The 27227-nt window shown below is 43.8% G+C and overlaps 1 protein-coding gene and 1 pseudogene across 1 annotated transcript in view; both read right to left on the minus strand.

Annotated features, from left to right (window-relative positions):
- Positions 1-27227, minus strand: part of LOC144284861 (adenylate cyclase type 1-like) — a 106496-nt gene that overhangs the window by 43718 nt on the left and 35551 nt on the right. Inside the window, exon 4 of the mRNA XM_077849974.1 lies at positions 7746-7822. Within this exon, the coding sequence (XP_077706100.1) occupies positions 7746-7822 (77 nt within the window). The remainder of the gene's footprint in view (positions 1-7745; positions 7823-27227) is intronic.
- LOC144284857 (integrator complex subunit 4 pseudogene) lies at positions 251-5875 on the minus strand (annotated as a pseudogene).

The raw sequence follows: 27227 nt of genomic DNA on the forward strand, positions 1-27227 counted from the left end.
TCCTGCCTCTCAGGATGGTTTCCTTATCTTTTACTGCATTTTATAAATGTCATAAAATAACGATGATTTTTTTTATTGGAGTTCAGTTTGCCAACATATAGCATAACACCCAGCGCTCATCCCATCAAGTGCCCCCCGCTCAATGCTCGTCACCCAGTCACCCCACACCCCCACCCCACCTCCTTTTCTTCCACCCCTTGTTCGTTTTCCAGAGTAAGGAGTCTCTCACGTTCTGTCTCCCTTTCTGATATTTCCCGCTCATTTTTTCTCCTTTCCCCTTTCTTCCTTTTCACTATTTTTATATGCCCCAAATGAATGAGACATTACAATGTTTGTCCTTCTCCGAATGACGTACTTCACTCAGCGTCATACCCTCCAGTTCCAAATGATGACTATTTTAAAGGAGAAAAAAAAACACTTTTTAAATTAAGAGTATCACACTGGGAGAATCCTTTCAATGACTGGGAAAAAAATACGGTCACACAATACACTCTGCGGACAGCAGACATATACAATGCATGTTGTCAACTTTCTCCATCATTAACCACATGACAAAGCTCTTTTAAAGGTACAAGGGGAGGCTACGGAAGGAGTTGCTTCCACCTGTATTCCTGATTGCACTTTCTTCCTCATGTTTGTCAAGACAGAAAGAAGCATTTTTTTTTCTTTTCTTTCTTTGAAGTCTTTAGTTTAAAAAAGAAAAAAACGGGCAAACCTATAGGATTTTCAACTTTTGGTGACAGTCATGGAAATCTGGAGACTCATGAGTTCTAAGACTAGGGTTTCTGAACTGAAATTAAGAATTCAAGGATTACAGTTAAAGGCTCAGAGCTAAAGACATGAGGCCGAGTATCTTTCAACAAACGCCCAAAGAGAAAAACAGAGGCTGACGACAGAAAAGAGCTGTGACATTAACCACAGATGATGTCGGGATTATGATTTCTGTTAAATCTTGCCATGTATGCATGGATGTACCTACAGATACACACACATAGAACTCCGACAGTTCTTGTTCCTCAACGGTTATGCTCAAGGTTTGTCTTGGCATATTTTGCTTACTTTTTGCTATGAAAGGACAAAGAAAATTAAGTATAAAGATGATTTACAGATTTCAACTGTAAAAAAAAATATCAGTTTTTTAGTCCATAAAATCCAGACACCTACTGATAAAGCATCCTAGGAGGATCATCACTAGAAAAGTCCAATGGGACACACGGAAAAACTTCACGTTAACTACTTCCAAAGACAAAATTATTTTCACACTCTCTAGAGGTATTCAATATTTAATGTTGATGCCTGATGGAAAGGTCTGAAGTACTACAAACGCTCAGACATTGTAAAAAAGGATGTAGTACTGCCACGTCTACCATCAATTCTATCTAAATAAGTGCTATTTTATGGTGTTAGTTATTACTGTATATAAAACTATTGAAGACCAAGATTCTTTGGACATATTCTTACAGTTTCCCCAAATGTGTAAGATGGAAATAGGACTTTTTTGAGCATTCATTTTTTCCCCTCCTGATTCACTAGCACCTCTCAAAAATAAGCTCTAGGGAATCATGAAGTCCATTCGATAATTTCCTACTAAACACCCTAAATTACATATAAGACAGCCACGTTGATATAGATCTACTCAGATTGTCAAGGAATTATTTAACTTAGATTATGAGCAGCTACATTTCCCAGTGCTTCCAGTCTGAGACCTCATTTCTAAGTGTGTGAGTTGGTTCTCCTGTTTCCATAATAACCAATTTAACAATCAGCTTGGCAGTCAACTACTTTAGAGTTAGTTTCATTAATGTTAGCTCTCATCTCATTAATACATGAATCGACTGACACTGTGGGACTACTTATTTTTCTAATATACTCGTAAAAGGGCTCTGAATTCAAGGTAACAAACCTTCTGGAAGAATTAGCTCAGGCTCTTTTGTTTAAACTCAATCTTTTCCTGGTGGAACCTCAATGTATATTTTAGAATTTTCTTCCAATACTTTAGGACTCACTTAGACTTCTAGTCCTAATAGGACGATTTCCTTTTCTTGCTGCAGGGACCTAGAAATGCAACAAAGTTATGAGCCAGAAGTTTTTCAGTTTTTGAATGTCAGCTAAAACTCAAAAAAGGAAACAATTAAGAAATTCCAGGAAGTAAATTGGAATACAAAGTGGTCTTCATTTCACAGGACTCCCTCTATCGTTAATCCTCACGAGAACGAACACAGAAAGGAAGCTACTCCCTTACTGTATAATGAAAATCGTGATTTTTGGAATGCTTTTTCCCAATCAAAAAGCTCTCGAAACTAGTTCTTTCTCTCTCCTCTTTCCTGGTTTTGAGTAAAAGACCCTTCTTAGTAGATGATCTGGTACATACCAAGCACTGCTGAATGGCTGCACACAAACGTACGACAACATGAACCCAACAAGTACAACCAAACGTCACTCTCCTTTCACGGCGTTTGTCGTTTCTAATGGCTGAGTAATATTCCATTGTAAGCTGTAAGACCACACCTTCTTCTGTTGTTGTTGTTGTTGTTTTCTCAACTTTATAGAGGTGGTAGGGGGAGTCAGGGAAGGAAGAGGTGTGGACTTGAAGGTTTTTGATTTTTTAATGCAAATTAATTTATTTTGTGTATGATTCCAGATGAGACGAGAAGGGTGATGGTGCTCATGCCCATACGCCGGCTCCAGGTGAAGTGCTCTAGGCTTCGGGCTCACTCTGCTACCTAAGAAGGTCTTTCTCAGCTTCAGCTCTACACAATGCTGTGACTCAGCGCCTTGCGGATTTGGGCATTATGTAAACGTTCACAGACTTGCTGAAGGGAATGGTGCCCTCCATGCTGGTTTCCACCTGGGGGAACACGTCGCCACCTTCAATCCAGGGGGATTTTGAAATGCGGGAATTGGAGTTGTAGGCCAGTAGCAGCCTCACTTCCACCGGGCATGGTTCTATCCAGGCAGTATGGGAGAGGTACACCTGAGTGATAAGCCGGTGGCGCCCTGGGTGGGCCAGGATTCCTCAAGTCTGCCGGCTTAGGATGAATCATCTGAGCCTGGCCATCTGGATAGAAGACCTGGACCTTCACAGCACTCTCAGGGTCCTGCACATGTTCCAGGGTCGCATCGACATCCAGGGCCACAACCAATCCAGACGTAAACCGCAAAGGGTTGCCTGACTCGCCTGCTGGCTCAATGATGGTGGCTGAAGTATGTGGATCTGCTCTGGAAGGGGGAGGTGCAAGGAGGTACTCTGCCTCAGCATGGTCTGTCGAATTTTGACCACTTCCACAGGCTTGGATGTCATGAGTCGGGGCATAAGGTCAAGAAGTTTGTCCACAAAGCTGTCCTGTAGGTGGGGGCAAATCAGCAATAAAACACCTCTGAAAAAAGTCCACTTCCTGTAAAAAGTTTTCACACATCCCAAATAAGGGGTCAACTCCTCGAGTAGTCCGTGCTGTTACTGTAAGTTGCAAGGCTTTGGCCTGCAGCCTCATGGGATGTATAATCACCACCTGTTTCTCCTCCACACCACTGTACATGAACTCCATTTTGTAGGTCTCTTCCATGATCTGTTTTGCTGCTGCGGAGGCCAAGTCACTCTGCTTCAAATATAAAGGGGCAGCCACATTCCACAGCTTTCCTTGCAAGGCCTTGATGAGAAGAAGCTGACACCGAAGATAGGTAGCCGAGAAGTCAGCAACTCCTGCTAGTTCAGACTGAAGTTCTCTAAGTCTTTGCAGATCCCGGATGGTGAACTCCAGCAGCTTCTGGGTTCCCTGAGGGTCCCGGTGCTCTGGAGACTGTACACCCTTTCAGGGCTCTGCTGCAGGAACTGATGGGACGGGTCTTCATGGGGCGCAATACCGGGAGAAACGGCCGATGACACTAGTTCTCTACCTGATAACCTTAAGGCAGGAACAAGATGAGAAAGACTGTCTCGGAGGTAGGCATAATGCCTGAAGGTATGATCTGAGAATAGTGCTGGCATTGTTGGACAGGTTGTAGCAGCATTAAAAATAAGAACTAAAACTGCAATGTAAGCTGGGTCATCCATGTCTGGTTCAGCTGGGTCAAAAAATGGATGGGTGCTCAGGCGCTCTGGCACCAAGGGAAGCACCAGGGTTGGATGCCAACTTCCCAGAAACTTCAAGCACTTCCATATAGAGTCCCTATCAGTAGAGTACTTGGTTAAATTTTTCAGCAGCTCCGCCAGTGCGAGATGAATCCCTTCTTTAGTCGAAACATTAGTACAGCATAAAAGTTCGTGAAGAGCCAGCCTCTCGAATATCTCTGGACGATCCTCTAACACAGCCAGGACACTGCCAAGCTGATCCTCTCGGAGGGTGATATTATTAGAAATTTTTCTCATGCTGTGTATGGACTGCAGACGTACTTCCTCAATTTCATCATTAAACATGTCCACCAGGAAATCAGGGCGGCACTTCTCCGCAAAAGAAGGTGAAGATTGGGCCAGCATGCAGAGAGCCTCCAAAGCAGCAATGCGGACCTCATACATCTCATCTTCCAATCCAGGAACAAAGGCTCCACAAGCTCCTGACTCCATCAAGTTCACAGCTCCTGTATCTATTTCTTCTTTGGGAGCATCACCTCCCCACATTCAGCCACTGGTTAACTCTCCTGACCTGTAAAGTTCCTCGGCACGATCATGTGTAGTGCGTTTTCTCCTGAGATCTGACATGAGCTTCTTGTCGAGCGTCTGCTCCAAGAAGTGAAAACTGACTTGTTCCATCGAGCCCAATAGCTTTGCAGCCTGAACTCGAACCACCCAGGAGCCATCACTGACCATGGGACAAATTGCTCCAAATGCATCATCAACTAAGCGAATTTCTTCATTAGAAGAAGGAATGGGGACAGTGCTTTCAGGATAGAGCTGACTGATAGCCCAGGTAAGTTGGACTGCAGCATTGCGCACTTGTTCACAGTCATCCGACAACAATTTAGAGGCCTGATTATAAATTGCTTGGTGTAATTTCAGTCCTCTTTCATGAAGCTGCAACATGGCTTTTATAGCCGCTCTTCTGACACGTGGGTCTTGGTCACTGAAGTAATCCCCTATAATCTTCTGGACATCTCTGACAGCTAGGCCTTCTCCATCTTTTGTGACACTTGTCTCCAAAGAGCCAAGATTGCCAAGTAATTGCAGGCACTTATTTCTTACACCAGGAGACGTATCTGTGAGGTGCTTGCAGGCTACATCAACTAATCCCATGTGGATAGCTTGATTCTCTGGGAGTTTGGTGCCAATTGCAAGCAAGGTGTCCAACAGTTGAGCAAGGACGTGATGAAACTTTTCATTCTGCAGGATGTTAATGGCATCATCCATAATGCAGTCTGGTGAAAACCCTGCAGTCTTTGATAATAAACCCAACAATGAGGCAATTTTCAGTCTCACAGATGGATCACTCTCCTTGTAACAATGTTCCAAGAGAATCCTGACTACTCCTTCCTCACTTTCTGCTTCAAAAGGCTTTCTGGCAAACTGGAGTAGATACTGCAAAGCATCCGCTGGGGAGGGAGCTTTACAGCGATCTACGTGGAGTGCTGCAGATTTACTTGGTTTTGTCAATCACAGTTTCTTGGTTGCAATTTCCTCCTGTTGTTGCTGGACCACCTTAGTGTATTCCTCGCACACTCGTTTCTTTAGGTGAGCTGCCATGACTGCCCGCCACACCACAGCTTCTTGATCCATCATCTTTCGATGGAGACCGAGACTCCTTCCACAGTTTGCCTATTGTGGACATTGCTGCTAGAAACATTGGGGTGCAGCTGTCCCGGCTATTATGCTGAGTGAAAACAGTCAATCGGAAAAGGACAGACATTATATGGTCTCATTCATTTGGGAGATATAAAAATTAGTGAAAGGGAATAAAGGCAAAGCAGAGAAAATGAGTGAAAGTATCAGTGAGGGTGACAAAACAAGAGACACCTAACTCTGGGAAACAAACAAGGGGTAGTGGAAGGGGAAGTGGGTGGAGGGGGTGGGGTGACTGGGTGATGGGCAATGAGGGGGGCTCTTGGGATGAGCACTGGGTGTTGCGCTATATGTGGACAAACTGAACTCCAATAAAAAATTAAAAATTCAAAAGAAAGAAAACGGGCGCTTTATGTAAAATAAGCAAACATTTAACTGATGTATTCAGTAGGTCCAATAAATGCAAATGTATGACACTAAAAAAAAAAAAAAAAAAAACACCAGGTAAATCTTCAGGCTTCTAAAGAACGTCTTTGTTTTTCAAAAGATATCCGAATGATATAAACAGGAACACCACAAGTACAGAAGGAAAAGCTGCCGGAGGCACCGATATGAACAATTTCCCTACTACATTAAATGCCGTAGATCATTATGAGAAAGATTTAAATGCATCAGTAAATAAGAATCTTTAAGTCTTGGACACAGTTATTTTTTTAACATAAGCAAATAGGCAATAAGGTATTTCAAATGTGAAAAAGTACCTGTACCCACGGCCACCCTGGAGGAAGAGCACGCCAAGGGGCATGCTATCGGGATCCCCCACATGACGGAGCAGCCACCTGCCTCAGTGGAGCAACCGACTTCGGGCACTGAGCAACATCCTAAATGAAATCAAGAGCCCGCCAGAGCTACTACACTGGGGCGAGCTGAAGCTTATGGGCCTGAGCAGTTCGAGCCGGGCATGGCAGTTGGTGCTGAGTGCTTGGCCCGAGCCGAGATGCCAGCTGCTGAGGCCAAGCCAATTTACAGGGCAGTCACACGTCTGATTCACTGTCCCGACCTGGAGGAGCCACCTGCACACTTGGCCACCCTGCAAGAAGAGCTAACCCGGGCACCCACTATCAATGTCCCCGGCATGCCATGCCAAAGGAGTCACCTGCCTCAGTGCAGCAACCAGCTTCGGCCCCTGAGCAACATCATGAACCACGGCAGCAGCCCACCCCAGCTCCAAAGGTGGGGCCTGATGAAGCTTCTGGGCCTGTGGTGATCGAGCTGGGCAGGGCTGTCGGTGCTGAGTGCTTGGCCAGAGCGCAGATGGAGCTGCTGAGGCCAAGCCAATGCACCAGGTGGTCACGCCTCTGATTCACTCTCCCAACAAGGAGGACCCACCTGCAATCTTGGCCACCCTTGTGGACATCATGTCCCGGCGCATGCTATCAGGGTCCGCCACATGCCGGAGCGGCCACCCAGCTCAGGGGAGCAACTAGTGTCTGCCCCTGTGCAGTATCCTGAACCACCTCAACAACCGGCCCCAGCTCCTACCTTGGGGCCTGCTAAAGCTTCAGAGCCAGAGGTGATCGAGCTGGTCACGGCTCGAGCCGAGAAGCCAGCTGCTGAGACCAAACCAATGCACGTGGTGGTAACACCTCTGACTCACTGTTCGGACATGCAAGAGCTACCTGTACCCAAGGTCACCCTGGAGGAAGAGCACACCCAGGTGCATGCTATCAGGTTCCCGCACATGCCGGAGCAGCCACCTGCCTCAGTTGAGCGAACGTCTCTGGCCACTGAGCTACATCCTGAACCAAAACAAGAGCCCGCCACAAAGACTACAGTGAGGCCAGCTGAAGCTTCTGGAGATGGAATACTTCCAAACTCGTTCTATGAGGCCAGCATCACCTGAAGTCCAGAAGCAAAGACCCCACCCCACCAAAAAGGAGTGTTATAGACCGATGTCCCCGATGAACACGGATGCAAACGTTCTCAACAAGATACGAGTGAATAGCATCCAATGGTACATTGAAAAGTTACTCACCGTGACCAGGTGGCATTTATCCCCGGGACGCAAGACTGGTTCAACACTCGGCAAACACTCCGTGTGACTGATCAGATCTGCAAGAGAAAAAACAAGAACCAGAAGATCCTCTCAACAGATGCAGAGAAAGCATTTGACAAAATACGTCATCCATTCCTGATCCAAATGCTTCAGAGTACAGGCAAAGAGGGAACGTTCCCCAGCATCTCCAGAGCCATCGATGGAAAGGAAAGCCCATGGCATGGCCTCAGCAATCAAGCGACAGAAAGAAATAAAAGGCATTCACATCGGCAAAGAAGTAGTCAAACTCTCCCTCTTCCGATGACATGATAGAGTACCTGGAAAACCCAAAAGACTCCACCCCAAGATTGCCAGAAATCATACAGCAAATTTGGCAGCGTGGCAGGATACCCAATCAATGCCCAGAAATCACTGGCCTCTCTATACGCCAATGATGAGACTGAAGAAAGAGAAATGAAGGAGTCGGTCCCAGTGACAATTGCACCCAAAAGCATGAGATACCTAGCAATACACCTAACCAGAGAGATAAAGGATCTCTACCCGACAAACCACGGAACACGTCTGAAAGAAATTGAGGAAGACACAAAGAGATGGAAAACCATTCCGTGCTCCTGGATTGGAAGAATTCATATATATTTGGGAAAATGTCCACATGACCCAGGGCAATTTACACATCGAACGCGATCCCTATCATCAGAAATACCACGGGCTCTCTTCAGAGAGCTGGAACAAATCATCGGAAGATTCGTGTGGAATCATCAGAAAAGACCCCGAATGCCCAGGGCAATATGAGAAAAGAAAACCACAGCTGGCGGCATCACAATGCCGGACTTCAGGTCGTGCTACAAAGCTGTGCTCATCAAGACGGTGTGGTACTGGCACAAAAACAGACACACAGATCAATGGGACAGAAGAGACAAATCCAGAAGTGGACCCTCAACTCAACCGTCAAGACCGTACATTCGACCAAGCAGGAAAGACCATCCGCTGAAAAAAGGACAGTCTCTTCACTAAAGGCTGCTGGGCACGTTGGACAGCCACACGCAGAGGAATGAAACTGGACCATTCTCTCACACCACCGGACACAAAGAGAAACTCAAAATGGATGAAAGATCTAAATGGGAGACAAGATTCCATCAAACTCCTAGGGGAGAACACAGGCAACAACACCCTCCTTGAAGTGGGCCACAGCAACTTCTTGCAAGATACATTCATGAAGGCCAGGGAAACAGAGCCAAAATGAATCACTGGGACTTCGTCAATATGAGAAGCTTCCACAGAGCAAAAGAAACGCTCAAGAAAACTAAAAGACAAACCTCCAGAATGGAAGAAGATATGTGCAAATGACCCGTCCGATACAGGGCCAGTTATCCAAGATCTCTAAAGAACTTATTCAACTCAACAGCAAAGAAACCAAGAGTGCCACCCTGAAATGGGCAAAAGACATGAACAGAAACGTCACACAGGAAGACACAGACGTGGCCAACAAGCACACGAGACGATACTCCGCATCGCCGGCCGGCAGGGAAATACAGAGCAAAAGCACAATGAGATACCACCTCACACCGGTGAGAATGGGGAACAAGAACCAGACAGGACACAACATATGTTGGAGAGGATGTGGAGAAAGGGGAATGCTTTCAAAATTCAAAAGTTTCAGAAATCGCCATACTCACCTGATAGGGACCAAGGGGGGGGGGCGGGGCGGGCGTGCTCCTGGCGAGCCTGGGGAGCTTGAGAATGGGGGAAGGGGAGAAGTGGGGAAGGGGCTGAAGGGGGGAGGGGGAAGGGGGTCAGGGGTGGAGGGGGAAAGGGGAGCAGCGGGGAGGAGGAAGAGCCAAGGGCCTTGGGGGCGCTGCTTGAGCCCAGACACCCAGGCCCTCAAGCCACCGCCCCAAAGCCGTGCCCTGACGCTGGACGGTGCCTGCATCCAAACCCCTCTGAGCGTACGCGGATGGGCTCGGCACCCTCCCTGAGCCCCGGTGGAGGGGTCTCGCATCCTCTCTGAGCCGCCCGGAGGAGACCTGACCCGTAGGAGGCCACACCGCCAGCCCCCTCCGCGAACAGGTCCCACCACTCCTCCCCCGCGCAGCCCTTTGTCTCTCGGTCTCTCCCTCCCTGTCTCTGGGTTTGTCCCTCCCTTTATGTCTCTCCCTCCCTATCTCTGGGTCTCCCTCCCTATCTCTCCCACGCTGTCTAGATCTCACCCTCCTTGTCTCTGTGTCTCCCTCTCTGTGTCTTGGTCTCTCCCTCCCAGTCTCCCGGCATCTTCCTACCTGTTTCCCTGTCTTTCTGTCTCTGCCTCATGGTCTCTCTCTCTCCATCCCCCCTGTCTCTCTGACTCTCTTTCCTGTGTCTGTGTCTGTCTCTCCCCGCCACCCCATCTTGGTCTCTCCTCCCTGTCTGGCTCTGTCCCTCCCTCTCTCTGAGTCTCGCTCCCTGTCTCGCTGGCTCTCCCCAGTGTGTGTCTCTGTCTCTCTCCCCATCTCTATCTCTCTGCCAGATTCTCTGTGTCTCCCTCCGTGTCTCTCACTCCCTGTCCTTCGGTCTCTCCCTCCCTATCTCGTTCTCTCCCCATCCATTCTCTGTGTCTCCCTCACTGTGTCTCGGTCTCCCTTCCCATCTCTGGGTCTCACTGTCTCTACCTTCCTCACTGTCTCTCGGTGTCCCTCCCTGTCTCTAGGGGTCTCCCTCACTGTCTCTGTCTCTCCCTCCCTGTCTCTTGGACTCTACTTCCGTGTCTGTCCCTCCCTCCCTCCCTCCTTCCCTCCTTCCCTCCTTCAATCCCTCCCTCGGTCTCCCTCCTCGTCTCGGTCTCTCCCTCGCCATCTCTATGTCTCTCCCTCGCTGTCTCTCCCCCATCCCGATCTCTCCCTCCCTGTCTGTGTCCCCCTGCCTGTGTCTCTCTTTCTCTCCTTCCCTCTCCACATTAATGAAAGAAAGGACAGGGGCCGGAGCATTCTCTCAATAGACGCAAAAAAAGCATTTGACGAAATGGAACGTCCTTTCATGATAAAAACCTTCCGCCAGGCATGGATACCGGGAACAAACCTCAATTATCATAAAAGCCATCTACCAAAGACCCAGGGGGAACGTCCTCTTCATTGGGAAAATCCTGGAGCTTTTACCTTACGGTCAGGAACACGACAGGGTGTCAGTAGTAGCGGTCCCAGCTTTCGTAGTGAGATTCCGAAACAGAGAGAAAAGGCATCCCGATCAGCCAAGAAGTCAAACTCTCACCTTTCACAGAGGACATGACACTCCATGTGGGAAACCTGAAAGAGTCACTAGATCGTACTTAAAGGATCTGTCCAACAAGACGACCTAACAATCATGGATATCTATGCCCCAAATGTGGGAGCTGCCAAGGATATCAAGTAATTAGTAACCAAAGTTAAGACATACTTAGGTAGTAATAAGACACTTTGACTTGGAGACTCGAATACGGCGCTTTCTACAATGGATAGATCTTCCAGACACAACATCTCCAAAGAAACAAGCGCATGAAAGGATGCAGTGTACCACAAGGATCTCACAGATATTTACAGAACTTTACATCCAAATGCAACTGAATTCACATTCTTCTCAAGTGCACACGGAACCTTCTCCAGAACAGACCACATCCTGGGCCACAAATCAGGTCGTGACCTATACCAAAAGACTGGGATCGACCCCTGCATATTTTTGGACCACGATGTTTTGAAACTAGAACTCAACCACTCAACCACAAGAAGAAGTCTGGGAGGATTTCAAACACGTGCAGGTTAACGACCATCCTGATAAAAGTTCAAAGGGTCAACCAGGAAATGACAGAAGACTTAGAAAGATTCACGGAAACCAATGAGAATGAAGATAACAACCAACCGTCCAAAATCTTTAGGACACGGCAAAAGCGGTCCCGAGGGGCAAATACATCGCAATGCAAGCGTCCATCCAAACACTGGAAAGAACTCCAATACACAAGCTAACCTTGCACCTAAAGGAGCTGGAGAAGGAACGGCAAATGAAACCTTCACCCAGCAGAAGATGACGGTTAATAAAAATTCGAGCAGAACTCCATGAAATAGAGAGCAGAGGAACTGGGGAAACACATCCACCAAACCAGGACGTGGATCTTTGAAAGAACCAGTAAGAGAAAGAAAAACCATTAAGCCAGCCTTATAAAAACAAGAGAGAAAAGACTCCATTTAATAAAATCATGAATGAGAAACGAGAGATCACCATCACCACCAAGGAAATACAAACGATCTTAAAAACTCATCCTGAGCAGCTGTACACCAGTAAATTGTGCAATCGAGAAAAAACGGACGCATTTCCGGAAAACCACAAACTACCAAAACCGGAACAGGAAGACACAGAAAACCCGAACAGGCCAATATCCAGGGAGGAAACTGAAGCAGTCATCATCAAAGACCTCCCGAGACACAAAAGCCCAGGGCCGGATGGCTTCCCTGGGGAATGCTATCAAACGTTTAAAGAAGAAACCGTACCTATTTCTACTAAAGCAGTTCCGAAAGATAGAGAAGAGATGGAATGCTTCCAAACTCGTTCTTGGAGGCCAGCATCACCTTATGTCCAAAAGCAGACAAAGACTCCACCCCACCCAAAAGGAGAATTATACTGCGATGTCCCGATGAACACGGATGCAAACGTCCTCAACAAGATACAAGCCAACAGTATCCAACGGTACATTGAGAAGTTACTCACCGTGACCAGGTGGCATTTATCCCCGGGACGCAAGGCGGGTTCAACACTCGGCAAGCACTCCGTGTGACTGATCAGATCTGCAAGAGAAAAAACAAGAACCAGATGATACTCTCAAGAGACGCAGAGAAAGCATTTGACAAAATCCATTCCTGATCCAAACGCTTCAGAGTATAGAGATAGAGGGAAACTCCCTCAGCATCTTCAAAGCCATCTTCGACAAGCCCCTGCCAAATTATCATTCCCAATGGGGAAACACCGGGAGCCTTTCCCCGAAGACCAGGCATGAGACGGGGATGTCCACTCTCACTGTTGCTATTCTCAACATAGTATGAGACGCCATGGCCTCAGCAATCAGGCAACGAGAAGAAATAAAAGGCATTCAAACCCACAAAGGAAAATCAAACTCTCCCTCTTCACCGATGACATGATACCGTACCGAGAAAACCCAAAAGACTCCACCCCAAGATTGCTGGAACTCCTACAGCAAGTTCGGCAGTGTGGCGGGATACAAACTCAGGGCCCAGAAACCAGTGGCCTTTCTGTACGTGAACAATAAGACCGAGGAAAGGGTCATCGAGGAAGGGGTCAATCCCATTTATACAACCGCAGCACCCAAAAAAAAGCATGAGCTACCTAGAAAGAAACCTAACCAAAGGGGTAAAGGATCTCTACCCGAAACATTGCAGCACATGTCTGAAAGAAACTGAGGAAGACACAAAGAGATGGAAAAAGGTTCCATGCTCCTGGGTTGGAAGAAGTAATATCGGGGAAAATGTCAACGTGACCCAGGGCAATTTACACAACTAGTGCAAAATCTGTCAGAAATACCACGGACTCTCTTCAGAGAGCTGGAACAAATCATCTGAAGACTTGTGTGGAATCAGAAAAGACCCCAAACAGCCACGGGAATAGTAGCCAAGAAACCCACTGCGGGGCGGGGGGGGGGGGGGGGGGGGCGGTGAGCAGCACAATGCCCGATTTCAGGGTGTGCCACAAAGCTGTGACCATCAGGACGGTGTGGTACTGGCACAAAAACGGACACATGGATCAATGGAACAGGGGAGAGCATCCAGAAGTGGACCCTCAACTCTACGGGCAACTAAGATTCGGCCAGGCAGGAAAGACCATCCACGGGGGAAAAAAAGACAGTCTCTTCCATAAAGGCTTCTGGGAACACTGGACAGCCACATGCAGAGGAATGAAACTGGACCATTCCTCTCACACCAAACACAAGGATAAACTCAAAACGCACGAAGGATGTAAATGTGAGACAAGATTCCACCAACACCCTCCGGGAGAACACAGGCAACAACACCCTTCTTGAACTGGGCCACAGCAACTTCTTGCAAATGACATCAGCCACGAAAGCCAGAGAAACAAGAGCGAAATGGACCGCTGGGACTTCATCAAGATGAGCCGCTTCCGCACAGCAAAAGAAAAACACAACAAAACTCAAAGACACCCTCCAGACTGGGAGAAGAGACGTGCAAATGACGCATCAGATAAAGGGCCAGCATCCAAGATCGCTGAAGAACCTCTGCAACTCTACAGCAAAGAGACCAACAATCCAATCCAAAAATGGGCAAAAGACACGAACAGAAAAGTCACGGAGGAAGACCTAGACGTACATGGCCAACAAGCACGCGAGACAATGCTCTGCATCACTGGCCATCAGGGAAATACAGATCAAAACCACAATGAGATCCCACCTCACAGCGGTGAGAACATTAACAAGACAGGAAATACCAAGTGTTGGACAGGATGCGCAGAAAGGGGCACGCTTTCAAAATGCAAAACTTTCAGAGGTAGCCGTACTCACCTAATATGAACCAGGGCGGGGGGCGGGCTCCCGGCCAGGCTGGGGCACTTAGGGAGGGACCTGAGAGCGGGGAGTGGGGAGGGTGGCGGGGGGCGGAGGAAGAGCCAGGGCCTTGGGGGGGCTCCTGGGGCCCAGCAGCCCAGGCCCTCAAGCCACCGGTGCCTGCACCCTAACCCCTCTGAGCGCGCGCGCAGGGTCTCCGCGGCACCCTCCCTGGGCCCCGGGGCAGGGGCCCCGCACCCTCCCTGAGCCGCTTGGAGGAGGCCCGGCCTGACCTGGAGGAGGCCCCGCCGCCACCCCCTCCGCCAACAGGTCCCGCCCCTCCTCCCCCGCGCAGCCCTCTGCCCCGCACCCTGGCGGCCCAAAGGGTGTGGGTGTCGGCCCGGCTCGCCACGGGGGTGCCTCCGTGCGGCCCCCGAGGCCCGCTGTCCCCCGCGCGGTCCCTCCCGGGCACCCGCCGCCCACACGCGAGGGCCAGATGCCTCTCGCACAGCCACCCCGGGGCCCCTCACGCCTCCCGGGGCCCACGCCGACCTGCGCGCCCGTGGCCGGAGCTCGCAGCGCCGGGAACAGCGGGCCTGGAGCCGCGCAACCTCCTGCCACGGCCGCGGCGGGTCGGGTCGGGTCGGGGTCGCCGCCTCTGCGCCCAGCTCCCCCCGCGGCCACGCCCGGGCCCCCTTCGGGTCAGCTGGGGGCAGCCCGGGGCAAGCTCCGGCCGCCCCCCCGCCCCCTCCCACGGAGGCCCGCCCCCCGCGGAGCCTAGAGGGGACCCGAGACCGCCTCTGCCTCCGCCTGCTAGTCTGGTCGGGGCCCCGGGGCGCAGGGGTCCGAGGCCTTGCGCCCCCGGCTCAGTCCCGAGGGACTCCTGCTCAGAGAGGCACGAAGCCTCTCTCGGGCTCTGTCTCTCCCTCCCTGTCTGGGGTCGGGCCCTGTCTCCCTCCCAGTCTCTCTGCCTCTGCCTCCCTCCCTATCTCGGCCAGTCCCTCCCTGTCTCTGTGTCTACCTCCTTGTCTCTCGGTCTCTCACTTGTTTCCCTCCTTGTTTCATTATCTCCATCCCGTCTCTGTCTCTCCCTCACTGTCTCTTGGTCTGTCTGTCCCTTCCTCCCTGTCTCTGGATCCCTCCTTCCCTGTCCTGTGTCTCTGCCCCTGTCTTGGTCTCTCACCCCCGTCCTCTCAGTCGCTCCTCCCTGTCTCCATCTCTCTCTCCCTCCCTGTCTCTCGGTCTCCCCCTCACTTTCTGTCTCCCCACCCATCTCTATCTCTCCCTCCCTCCCTGTCTCTGTCCATTCCTCCACTTCTGTCTCTCCTTCCCTGCCTCCGTCTGTCCCTCCCTGTCTCTCCCCACCCGTCTCCACCTGTCCCTCCCTGTGTGTCTCCATCCCTGTCTCTGTCTATCCCTCCCTGGCTCTCTCACCCTGTCTCTCGGTCTCTCCTCTCCCTTACTGTGTCTGGGTCTCCCTCCCTGGCTCTGGCTCTCACTCCCTGTCTCTTGGTCTCTCCCTCCCCGTCTCTGGGTCTCCCTCCCTCTCTGTCTCTCCCACGCTGTCTAGATCTCACCCTCCTTGTCTCTGTGTCTCCCTCTCTGTGTCTCGGTCTCTCCCTCCCAGTCTCTCGGCGTCTCCCTACCTGTTTCCCTGCCTCTCCCTCCCTGTCTTTCAGTCTCTGCCTCACCGTCTGTCTCTCCGTCCCTGTCTGACTCTCCTTCCCTGTGTCTGTGTCTCTCTCTCCCCGCCGCCATCATAGGTAAAGATCACTTTTAAACATCAGGTAGTTGTGGCATCATAGAGGTCACAAATATATGCCTTTGGGAAAAAATGGGAAGAGTAAAAAAAAAAACAAAAAACAAAAAAACAAAAAAACAAAACAACCTCTTGATGTTATTATGCCTTAAATGCAGTAAGCTTTAAGCAACATAAAATATAGCACTTTAAAAAAGTTAACTTGGAAGTGAACATGATAACCCCTGACAAACCATGTAGAGAACTCAAGAGTAGCTCCAGGGAAATAGTAATGTAGAAGATAACCAGTTTTATTAATTTTTCATAAAATGCATTACAGTAATTTACATAATGTGGTTTAAAAGTGCAAGGTCAAATAATTAGGGATGCCAGCATTAGAAAAAAAGGGGGGGAACACAGTTAATGATTCTGTTGGATTTCCTTTGTATATAATGCACTCTTCGGGACTGTGGTACAGTGTAACATTAAATGAAATGGTCAGAATTGTCACTCTTATCTTGTTCCTAAACTCCATCTAAAGACTTTGAATATTCTGGGCAGCCCAGGTGGCTCAACACTTTAGCGCCGCCTTTGACCCAGGGTGTGATCCTGGAGTCCCACGTCCCTGGAGCCTGCTTCTCCCTCTGCCTGTGTCTCTGCCTCTCTCTGTCTCTCGTGAATAAATAAATAAAATCTTTAAAGAAAATAAAGACTTTCAATATTCTGTTATGATGTTTTCTAGGTCTCTTTACAGATAACCTTATCAGGTTTAGGAAATTTATTTAATCCTAGTTTGCTAAGATAAGATCTTCTACCACACGTATATGTATATATACATAGATATATATTTTTTACAGAATGTTGCTTCTGTCTCTATTGAAATGGTCATGTAATTTTTCCTTTATTCTTTTAATATGATGAATTACAGGAATGATTTTCAAATGTTAGATGAACTCAGTATACCTAAAACAAAGCCAACTAGGTTGCAATTATATTGTCCAAAAATCAAAATACTACTGGATTTGGTTTCCTATTTTATTTCTTAGAATGTTCATTCATTTCATGGACGAGACTAGTCATTTTTTTATTCCTCATAAAACAAGTTGGAGAGAATACATTCTTTCATCATTCTCTGGACAAGGCTGCATTAATTTAAGGTGTTATTTTTACCTCCCCTATGTTGTTGATTCATCCATTGAGTCATCTGGGTCTGTAGTTTTCTTTGTGAGGAATTTACAGATCATGAATTTACATTAAAGGACTATTCTGGCTTTCTAGCTTACCTTATGCTAGTTTCAGTAAGTTGTATTTTCTAAGAATTATTCTCTTTCAAGTAAAAATTTTCAAATCAATTGACAGATATTCTTTTCATAATTTTAAATGCTGTTAGAGGATGTACTGATGCTCCTCCTTTTAGCTCCTGGCATTGGTCGGGTGGGTCAGCTCTCAGTCACTCATAAAGGGATTTGTCAATTTACCAATCTTTTGAATGATTTGATTTTTGACATTATCTGCTTCATTAATGTCTGCATATGCTCATGGTGTCCTTTTCCCCACTTGAGGTTTATTCTCTGATTTTTCTAATTTGAGATAAAGGTTTGATACATTGACTTTTTTTATTCTTGTTGTCTAATATATACATTTCATGATCTATAGATCTTCCTTTACAATATATTTAGGATATTATTTCTAATATTCAGATAAAAGTATATTCTAATATCCACTGGGATTTCTTCTTCAATGCTTTATTTACATTTATTTCTAACTGCTTATTTTGAAATAACTTTGAAGTTAAATCTGCCATGGTACAGAGAGGTATATCTTTACACAGCTTAGTTTTTTAAATAGACTCATCATAGCTCTTTAACACCGTAATAATAATCAGTATGCATTTTCTAAACACAGGGCATTGTTATGCAACCATATTGTAACGATTAAGAAAATGGACACGGAGATCATTCTCTCACCTTCTCTACACACCATATACCAGTTATACCATTTGTTTCAGTCCTCTAAATCATTTTCCCCTTCTAGTCCAGGCTGCAGTATAGGATCATGCTTTGCTGCATATAGCTTTCATATGAATTTCAGGTCTTCATTTTCAAGTATATGGAGAATTTTCTCCACCTATTATCTTCTAGATTTAACTGCATTGAGTTTACACCAAGACTTAATAGCATTTTAACCCTCTGAAATTTAAGACTGCCCTAACATAAGGTCAATTAATTTTTTTTTCATGTTTGAAAAGAATGCACATTATTATTGGGTGCAGTGTTCCTTAATGTCCACATAGTCTTTAGGTTATTTGAATCTTGGCGGGATATCCTGATTTTTAAATCTGCTTGTTTTGTCAATTATTGAAAATGTCAACATTTCCCACTCTATGGATTGGTCCATTCTAAGTTCTGTTACTTTTTGTTATATATTTTAAGGCTATGGGCATACATATTTAGAACTGCTCTATCTTTTAAATGAAGAGACCCCTCTATTGGATAAAGTGTCCCTCTTTATCTCAAGGCACTTTGATATAACAGCTTGCCTCTGATTAGTGTTATGTGGTGTATCTTTTTCCATTATTCTTTCTACATACTTAGGTTTTAGGTGCTCCTCTTATAAAAAGCAAATGGCAGATTTTCTATTCTCTTTCTTATCCAGGCCAAAAATCTTTTAATTTGGAACATTTTACCCATTTCCAGTTATAATTACAAATATATTTACAGATTTACCAACTTACCAAGTCCTTATTAAATCCCATCTGTTCTTTGTTTTTCTTTTTTGGCCTGTTTTTAGACTGCCTAATGATTCCACTTCCCCTCCCTGTTAACTCTGATAATCCTAGACACTTCTACTATTCTTTTAGTAATTACTCTAGGCATTACAAAATACAGATCTACACTTACTATCTAATACTAATTTGTACTTTTTTATCATCTTCTACGACTATCCATGAGTCTTACAACACAAACTCCATATTCTCCCAAAACATCTATTGTGTAATATACAAAAAACACTGTAAGACAAAATTTTTGTTTCCTAAGTCAACATTTATTTAGATTTACTCATACTTACCATTTTAATTGCTCTTCATTCCACCATTCATTAACTACCATTTCTCTTTTGCCTAGGTATACTGTAGTGAGGGTTACTGGGAATATATTATCCCAGTTTATTTTATCTGAAATGTCTTTCATTAATCTTCATTTTAAAAAAATGTTCAGAGTATAGAATTTTACTTTTGTAATTATTTTCTTTCTGTATTTTAAAAATATTTCTTTTTTTATCCTGCTGGAGTTTTATGGCTTCCTAAATATGGGCTAGACATCTTTCTTCAATATTACCACATTCTAAGCCATTATGTTCTGTCTTTAAATGTTGCTGCCTTCCCATTCCCTCTCTTCTCCTTCTTGGCCCCAGTTACACCCGGTATTACTTCCACTTTCTATCTTTTTGTTTACCGTGCTTCATTCTGGGTACTTTCTTACTTTCCTTCTAGTTCATTAATTCTCTTTTCCAGCTACGTCAAATCTGTTACAGCCACTAATGAGTTAGTTTCAGTTATGGTAATTTTCAGCTCTGGACTTTCCATCTCATTCTTTTTTATAGTTTTCATTTCTCCACCCACATTTCCATTTTGTCTCTTCAATATAAAAAGAGGTAGCCCTAAGGGTCTTTTTATATTATTTATTGTATCTGCCAGGTTTTGTTCATGTTGTCGAATCTCCTAGAATACTTGATTACTTCTAATTATGTGTTGGACCATTTTGCAAAGTTCATTACTGAATAAATCTGAGACACAGGATGATGTTTTTTCTCTTCAGGAAGGATTTATATTTAATTCTACCAGGTACATCTTGGGGCACCAGTATTATTTCAATTTACTTCATCTTTGGGTCCTGAAGAATTTGATGTTGAGGCTTCAGTCCCAGTCATGAACTATTTAGTACCAAATTCATCTTTACTTAAACAGTGTAGACTTTCAGAATTCCAAATCAAGGCAAGGAGGAGGAACCTTCAATCCCTGTAATCCCTATCTTCTCATTCTCAGCCCTGTGGCCTATCAGAAGTCCTGGTAAATGCATCAAAGAGGGAAAAAAGCTATTATTTTCTCTCCCCACTCCAATCTGGCCTCGTAATTCTTTACTACTAAGCTCTAGATTTTTTATCAATGACTTCTGTATTTTGTCCAGGTATTCTGGTTATCCTCACTGGTATGGTTTGGTACAAATTGTCTAGTCTGCCATTACTGGGACCTTAGATCATTTTTTCCCTTTTTCTTTTCTTTTTTAGTTTTTATTTAAATTCCAGTTAGTTAATATATGGTGTATCAGTTTTAGTTGTATAATTTAGTGATTCAACACTTAAATACAACACCCAGTGCTCATCACACCAAATGCAAACCTATCATCTATTTAACCCATCCCCTCACCCACCTCTCTGGTAACCAATCATCAGCTTCTGAGCCTAGACCATTTTAATCTATTTTGTTTATATTAATCAGAATCTTACTATTTAAATAAATCAGTGGCTGCTGACTCAAATGCTTATGGGAGGTCAGATTTAAAAATAAGCTTCTGCAGGAATTATGATGAATTGGGAAACCCGTGCCTCATTCTACAGAACACTGAAGTGAATTCCACTCAATGCTGACATGAATATGGGGCTAACAAGTTCCATTTTCTCAAAAACCCAAAGACCCAAATTTTTTTTCTGAAGGTAAAATCTCCTCACTTTACAACACTGGCAACAAATTCCATTTATTTTCAAATAGTGTGCAGGCCAGTGGTTCTCAATTCAGGGTGATTTTGTTCTGCAGGGCATTTGGCAACATCTGGAGACATTTTCGGTTGTCACAACTGGGATGATGTCACTGGAATCCAGTGAATACAGGTCAAAAATGAACCTAAGCACCATACAATGAACCTGAAGCAACCCCCAGCCAACAAGTATCAACAGTGCCCAAGTTGAAAAATCCTGGAACAAGCCAACATACTGCTGGCCAAAAAAACTTTATTTGTTGACTGCCATTTGGCTGGGGTTCCAGCAGTCCTCTATTCCTCATATAGCTTATTATAAATGTGGGTCTATAATTAAAGATGTCAGTACCTATGCTCTTTATGCTCTAATAACTGGCAGTCCCGGCATGCCAGTTTGACACATGTTTCACAGTAAAGTTTTACTGTTCCTTCTTATGAAAAGGACAAAACACTGGTTGCTGGCTGGTCACACCCACTGCCTCTGTAGAAAATAATGGCAGGCCAGGGATCCCTGGGTGGCGCAGCGGTTTAGCACCTGCCTTTAGCCCAGGGCTCGATCCTGGAGACCTGGGATCGAATCCCACATTGGGCTCCCGGTGCATGGGGCCTGCTTCTCACTCTGCCTATGTCTCTGCCTCTCTCTCTCTCTGTGTGTGACTATCATAAATAAATAAAAATTAAAAAAAAAGAAAATAATGGCAGGCCAAAAGAAGAAAATTAATGTAAGTGAATACTACATAATTATTAAATTGTTTTAAATTTGAATCCATTGAGATATAAAAGAGCTATAAACAGTTCCACCAACACCATCACTACTACTAGGCTTTATACATATTAAAATAGCATTGTACGGTGACAGATGGTAGCTACACCTGTGGTAAGCAGAGCATAATGTATAAACTTGTCAAATCACTATGTTGCACATCTAAAACTTATGTAACATTGTGTGTCAACTATACTTTCAATTAAAAAAAGAAAAAATATATTAAGTATTCTCAGCATTTTAGAAGGAAAACATAAATAAGTTTTTCTCTCCAGAAATTCAAATTAACCCAGGAGAAAAAGAAAAGTAGTTAAAAATATGCTTTCTGTAAATCTGTAATTAATAAGTCTTTTTTTTTTTGTAATTAAGAAGTCTTAAGAAAATAGCCCAGGTTAAGTGAGTGTGAACCAACTAGATGTTTTCTACTTCAAATATGGGAGAAGACGGTTTTAAGTGGAATTCAGAAATATCTAATAAAAATGTATAAAGAATGTGTTGAAAAACTTATTTTCCCACTTTTGTAAAAATCCTTCCAGAGTATACCCATTAACACAGAAATAATCATAAAGTTTTCACTACATACTATTGTCCTCCATGTAACTTTAATATTCTTTCTTTCTTAAGAAAGAAAGCAGGGTTGGGGGGTAGAAGGAGGAAGAAACACAATCTCAAGCAGACTCCATGACCAGCATGGAGCCCAACAGGGGGCTGGATCTCACAACCTGAAGACCACAATCCAAGCCAAAATTGAGAGTCCACACTTAATTGACTAAGCCACCCACGTGCCCCAGCCATGTAACTTTTTAATGAGCAATGCTTATGTCATAATGTTAAATTAAAAAAAGAATACAAGTACATTTAATGATTAAATATAAATACCAGTTATCTCACTAATAATTATAGGTGAAATCCAAACATTTCAGAAATAATTCCACTTTCAGCAATAACCACCACTATTAGTAGCTTGGTATATGTTCTTCTGGCTGTTTTCTATTTATATTTAGCTATATACATTAGTAGGCACTTTGTTTTGTAAAATTAAAAAATGACACAAACTATCTTATAAGATTTCTTAACTCTTAGATACCTTTCTTATTTTGAGAGACAGCATGCGTTCACACACACATTTGAGCAGAGGAAGGTCTGAGGGAAAGAGAGAACCTCAAGCAGACACCACCGCACTGAGTGTGAGGCCAATATGGGGCTCGACTCACGACCCTGAAATCATGACCTGAACCCAAAATCAAGAGTCAGATGCTTCACTAACTGAGCCACCCTAGTGCCCCTCTTAGATACCTTTCTGTGATAGTAAATATGTCGACTTATTTATTAACTGCATAGTATTTCATCAAATGAATATAAGCTCTGCACTGTTTCTCATTTTTTAATATTGTATGATAATGCTGAAATAAACATATAAAAGTATAAGTCATTGAATGTTTCCACAAATCAATTCCAAGTAGCACAACTGTTAGGTCAAAGGGTGATTTCTACAAACATACATGATCCTCAAAAAAAAAACTTGTACCCATTTGTATTCTTAACAGTGTGGTGTGGCTATTGCCTACATTATTAACAGTGTTTTGTCAGTACTTTTAATCTTTGCCAATCTTACAGGAAAAAAAAAGATTTCACTATCTTTAGACATATTTCTTTAATAACTGAAACTGGACAACTTTTCACACTAATCAACCATTTGTATTTCTTCTAAGAATTGTCTGTTCACAACCTCTGCTATTTTTTCCAAGTGTCTTTCTTACCAATTTGCAGACACATTTGATACATTGCTTGCCAAAGATTTTAGAAATATTTTCTCCAGTCTGACTTGATTTATGTCATTTTCCCAAAAAGATCCTTAAAACATTTTACAGAAAAACGAATCTGATTTTATTTTATATGACTTTAGTTCTAAAGAACTGCTTCTAGAAAGGCTTTTTCCTAATTATAAAAAGAGTGAACTTACATGGTTTCTCCTTTTCTCTAAAGAACTGCTTCTAGAAAGGCTTTTTCCTAATTATAAAAAGAGTGAACTTACATGGTTTCTCCTTTTAATATAAATTTTGTATTTATCTAAAATTTATTTTCACATAGAGTTTACACCCTTGAACAACACAGGTTTTAAGTGCCTGGGTCCATACACATGGATTTTTCTTGATAAAAAACAGTATGGTTACTATAAATGTATTTCCTCTTCCTTTTAGTTTTCTCAACATTTTCTTTTCTCTAGCTTACTTTGTAAGAACACAATATAAATACACACACATACACTTCTTGCAAAATGTGTTCTAGGGTACCTGAATGGCTCAGTTCATTAAGCATCTGACTTCAAATCAGATCATGATCTCAGGGTCCTGGGATCTAGCCAGCATCAGCTCCCTGCTCAGTGAGAAGTCTGCTTGTCCCTCTGCCCCACCTCCCACTTGTGTGCACATGCCTGTGCACTTGCACTCACACTTACTATCCCTCCCAAATAAAGCTTTTAAAAAACAGTGTATTAATTGACTTTTACCAGTAAAGTGGCACTGGTACTAGAAGCAGTTAACTGTAAAGTTCTGAAAAATCAAAGGTTCACAAAGTGGATTTTTGACTGTGGAGGGTTCAGCATCCCTAAGCCTCATGTTATTCAAAGGTCACCTGTACTATCAATATTTACAAAAACCTTATGTTGTATGCCAGCACGTAGAAAGAGTTCACGGACTCACATTTTCTGATCATAATAAAACTATACAGTTGAAACAGGGAACAAACAAAAACTCCAAGCAATGAGAACACTTTTGTTTTCCTTTTAATGAATTCTTGGATTCAGAATAACCAGACTGTTAAGGAATTTGCTTTTTGCATTTAATATGCATTATGGCCTCCTTTCCATATCATTATTTATAATGCACCAAAGTAATAAATAACACAAAAATTCATAAGTCTAGGATTCAGAACCATAAATGCAGAATACTTAGATTTCTTTTTTAAACTAAGTAGGTTCTGCACCCAATGTGGGGCTTGAACTCACAACCTGGAAATCAAGAGTTGCATGCTCTACCACCCGAACCAACCAAATGCCCCCATAAATGCAGAGTATTTAAAATATAGTAGAAATCAAAGTGGCAAATTATATCAAGCTTTAAACATTTATAATTCTACAAAAAATAAATATCAAGTATTTATGTCAAGGAAGTTAGTATTAGAACTTTAAAATAACACTAAGGTAAGCTGGGAGAAATTAAAGAAAAATAATGAGCTAAAGATATATATAAAATATAATTAGATAAATTTCAGAGCAAATGTTTCTGTGGATAAAAACAAAAAGATAACGTACATCTAGTCAGATCCAAAAATAGGCAAAAATGTATTAAACTCATATGAGTTGGAAAGAAGGAAAATAACTGGAGAAAATTAGCAATATAGTAAAAGACTATTAAAAGCACAACACATCAAGACCAAATGCAATTAATTCTAGCAATGCAAAAATGGCTCACTATTATAATGTGAATATCCTAACAGCTCCCCTGTACCCTTCTCCTTAATGTGCATGTCATGTAGACATCACAATAAATAGAGTGACCATACATCTTTAGTTGGCTTAGGTCATTCTAGTTTGTGCCTACTATCCAACAATAACTATAGAGCTTCTGATTTAGGTAATTAGAATATCCTATCACCCATTTATAGACTTCCTTTACTTATTGAAGAATTTGGATCCTGACTCAGTCATCCTTCTAGTCCTCAATGTCATCATCACTCTGGATGATTTAGAAGTCCACATTGATTACCACAAAAAAACAAGGCTCTCAGACTTTCTCATCTCCGGAGACCTAAAACTCCATTAGAGCTCCTTACATCATGGTCTCACCTTAGACTTTTGACGGCCCATAAGTGCTCCATTTCTATAATCATAAATTCAAACATCTACTCTAATAACTTCAACTTTCTAACCTTCCAACTACTCTCCCTGGGGCTCAATGATTTCTAGGTTCTTAACAATTTCTTTCATTATCAACTTACACCATCAATTTCATTTCCTTTATACTGTGGAGGCCGAGAAAAATCAAGGCCATCCTACCTAAACTTGAGCATTCGCACAAGTACAGCCATCTTAGGCCCCTGTGAATAAGAGCTGAACTTTACGGGAAAAACTGCAGAATGTCCTCAATGTCCTCGGCAGGGAATCCCATATCAGAAAGACAACAGAGCTCAGAATTGCCCTTGGCAGAGAATCCCATATCAGAAAGACAACAGAGCCCACCCTGTGGTAGAAAGTCCCATATTAGAATGAGAACGGAGCTCAATGCCCTTGAAAGCCCCATATCAGAATGTAAACAGAACTTGAGAAATTCCTCCACCCCTTCTGAAAATCTCCTAGACCAGCCTATAAAAAACCCAGCTGTAACCCACTTCAGGGTCCAAGTCCCTGCTCCCCTGTGTCCGGTATACTTGGACCCAAGCTCGAGCTTGCTAATAAACCCTCGTGCGCTTGCATTGGTGTCGGCTCCTTGATGGTTTCTCGGATTCGCAATCTTGGGCACAACAATACAGTTTAAAAAAAAAAATCCTTCATTTAGTAAATGCCATTATTTTTACCTCTCACTCTATTGAACTTCTCCAACACCTATCTAGATAAACCCCAATCCTAGGTAAGTTCGATTCTTCTCTATACCTACAAGTACACTGCTGAGGCCTGATGGAGGAAGTTTTATTTTATTTTATTTTATTTTTAAGATTTTTGTTTATTTACTCATGAGAGGTGGAGGTGGTGGGCAGAGGGAGAAGCAGGCTCCTCTGAGAGAAGAGAGCTCGATGTAGGATTCGATCTAGGACCCCAGAATCATGAACTGAGCTGAAGGCAGACGCTTAACTGACTGAGCCACCCAGGCACCCCTCGAGGGAGGAAGTTTTAAGGCCTGTATATGCAATGTAACATTGATGCTACCAAACTGTTTCGGAAGCTGGAGCTCTCTTTTAACTGGAGTCATTTCAAGTATTCCCCACATTCCTTACCTTTTAATCCTGTTTCCTCTGCTCTGTTTTTCAATAGATGGCTGAATTCACAAAAAAAGAGACAAGTCTTTCTAGCACTAATCTATTTAATTTATCCGAATCTATACTTGGCCTCTTCTCTTTTTGTCTTTTCCTCATCAGTGTCCTCAGAAATTATAATCCCACTTCCCTTGTCACCAGACTCCTAGCCTCATCTCTTATTCCTCCTCCCCCTGAATCTTACTCTCCAGCTATATTCAACTGTCTCTCTCTCTAGATATTTGTGCATGTACTTCACTTTTCCCCACTCCTCTCCTTCCTGTGATAAAACTCTATTTCTCCTTCAAGCCCCAGATTTCGCTTCCAACCTAAATCCCCAAATCTTGAGTTTGGGGCTTCTTTCATGTGCTTCTACAGAACTTATGAGGCCAATTTGTTTGTAGCTTTCATCATACTAATAACTCCTGTGGGGCAAAATTATCTGTTTTATTCACTTTCCATCTCTAATGCACAGCAAAGTTCCTTCGAATACAGAATAGATCTATGAATACTGGTTGACTTGAATTAAAGGCAATAAAGCAAAAATTAAAACCAAAAAATAATTTTTTAAACAAAACTATATTAATGAGCCATAAAAACAAATGAAGTGTGATAAACACTACAACATAGATAAAAGCTGAAAATATTGTGATATAAGTCAGACAACAAAGGACAAATGCTATTTGAT

This window comes from Canis aureus, chromosome 15 (assembly GCF_053574225.1).
Source record: "Canis aureus isolate CA01 chromosome 15, VMU_Caureus_v.1.0, whole genome shotgun sequence".
NCBI classification, from domain to species: Eukaryota; Metazoa; Chordata; class Mammalia; order Carnivora; family Canidae; genus Canis; species Canis aureus.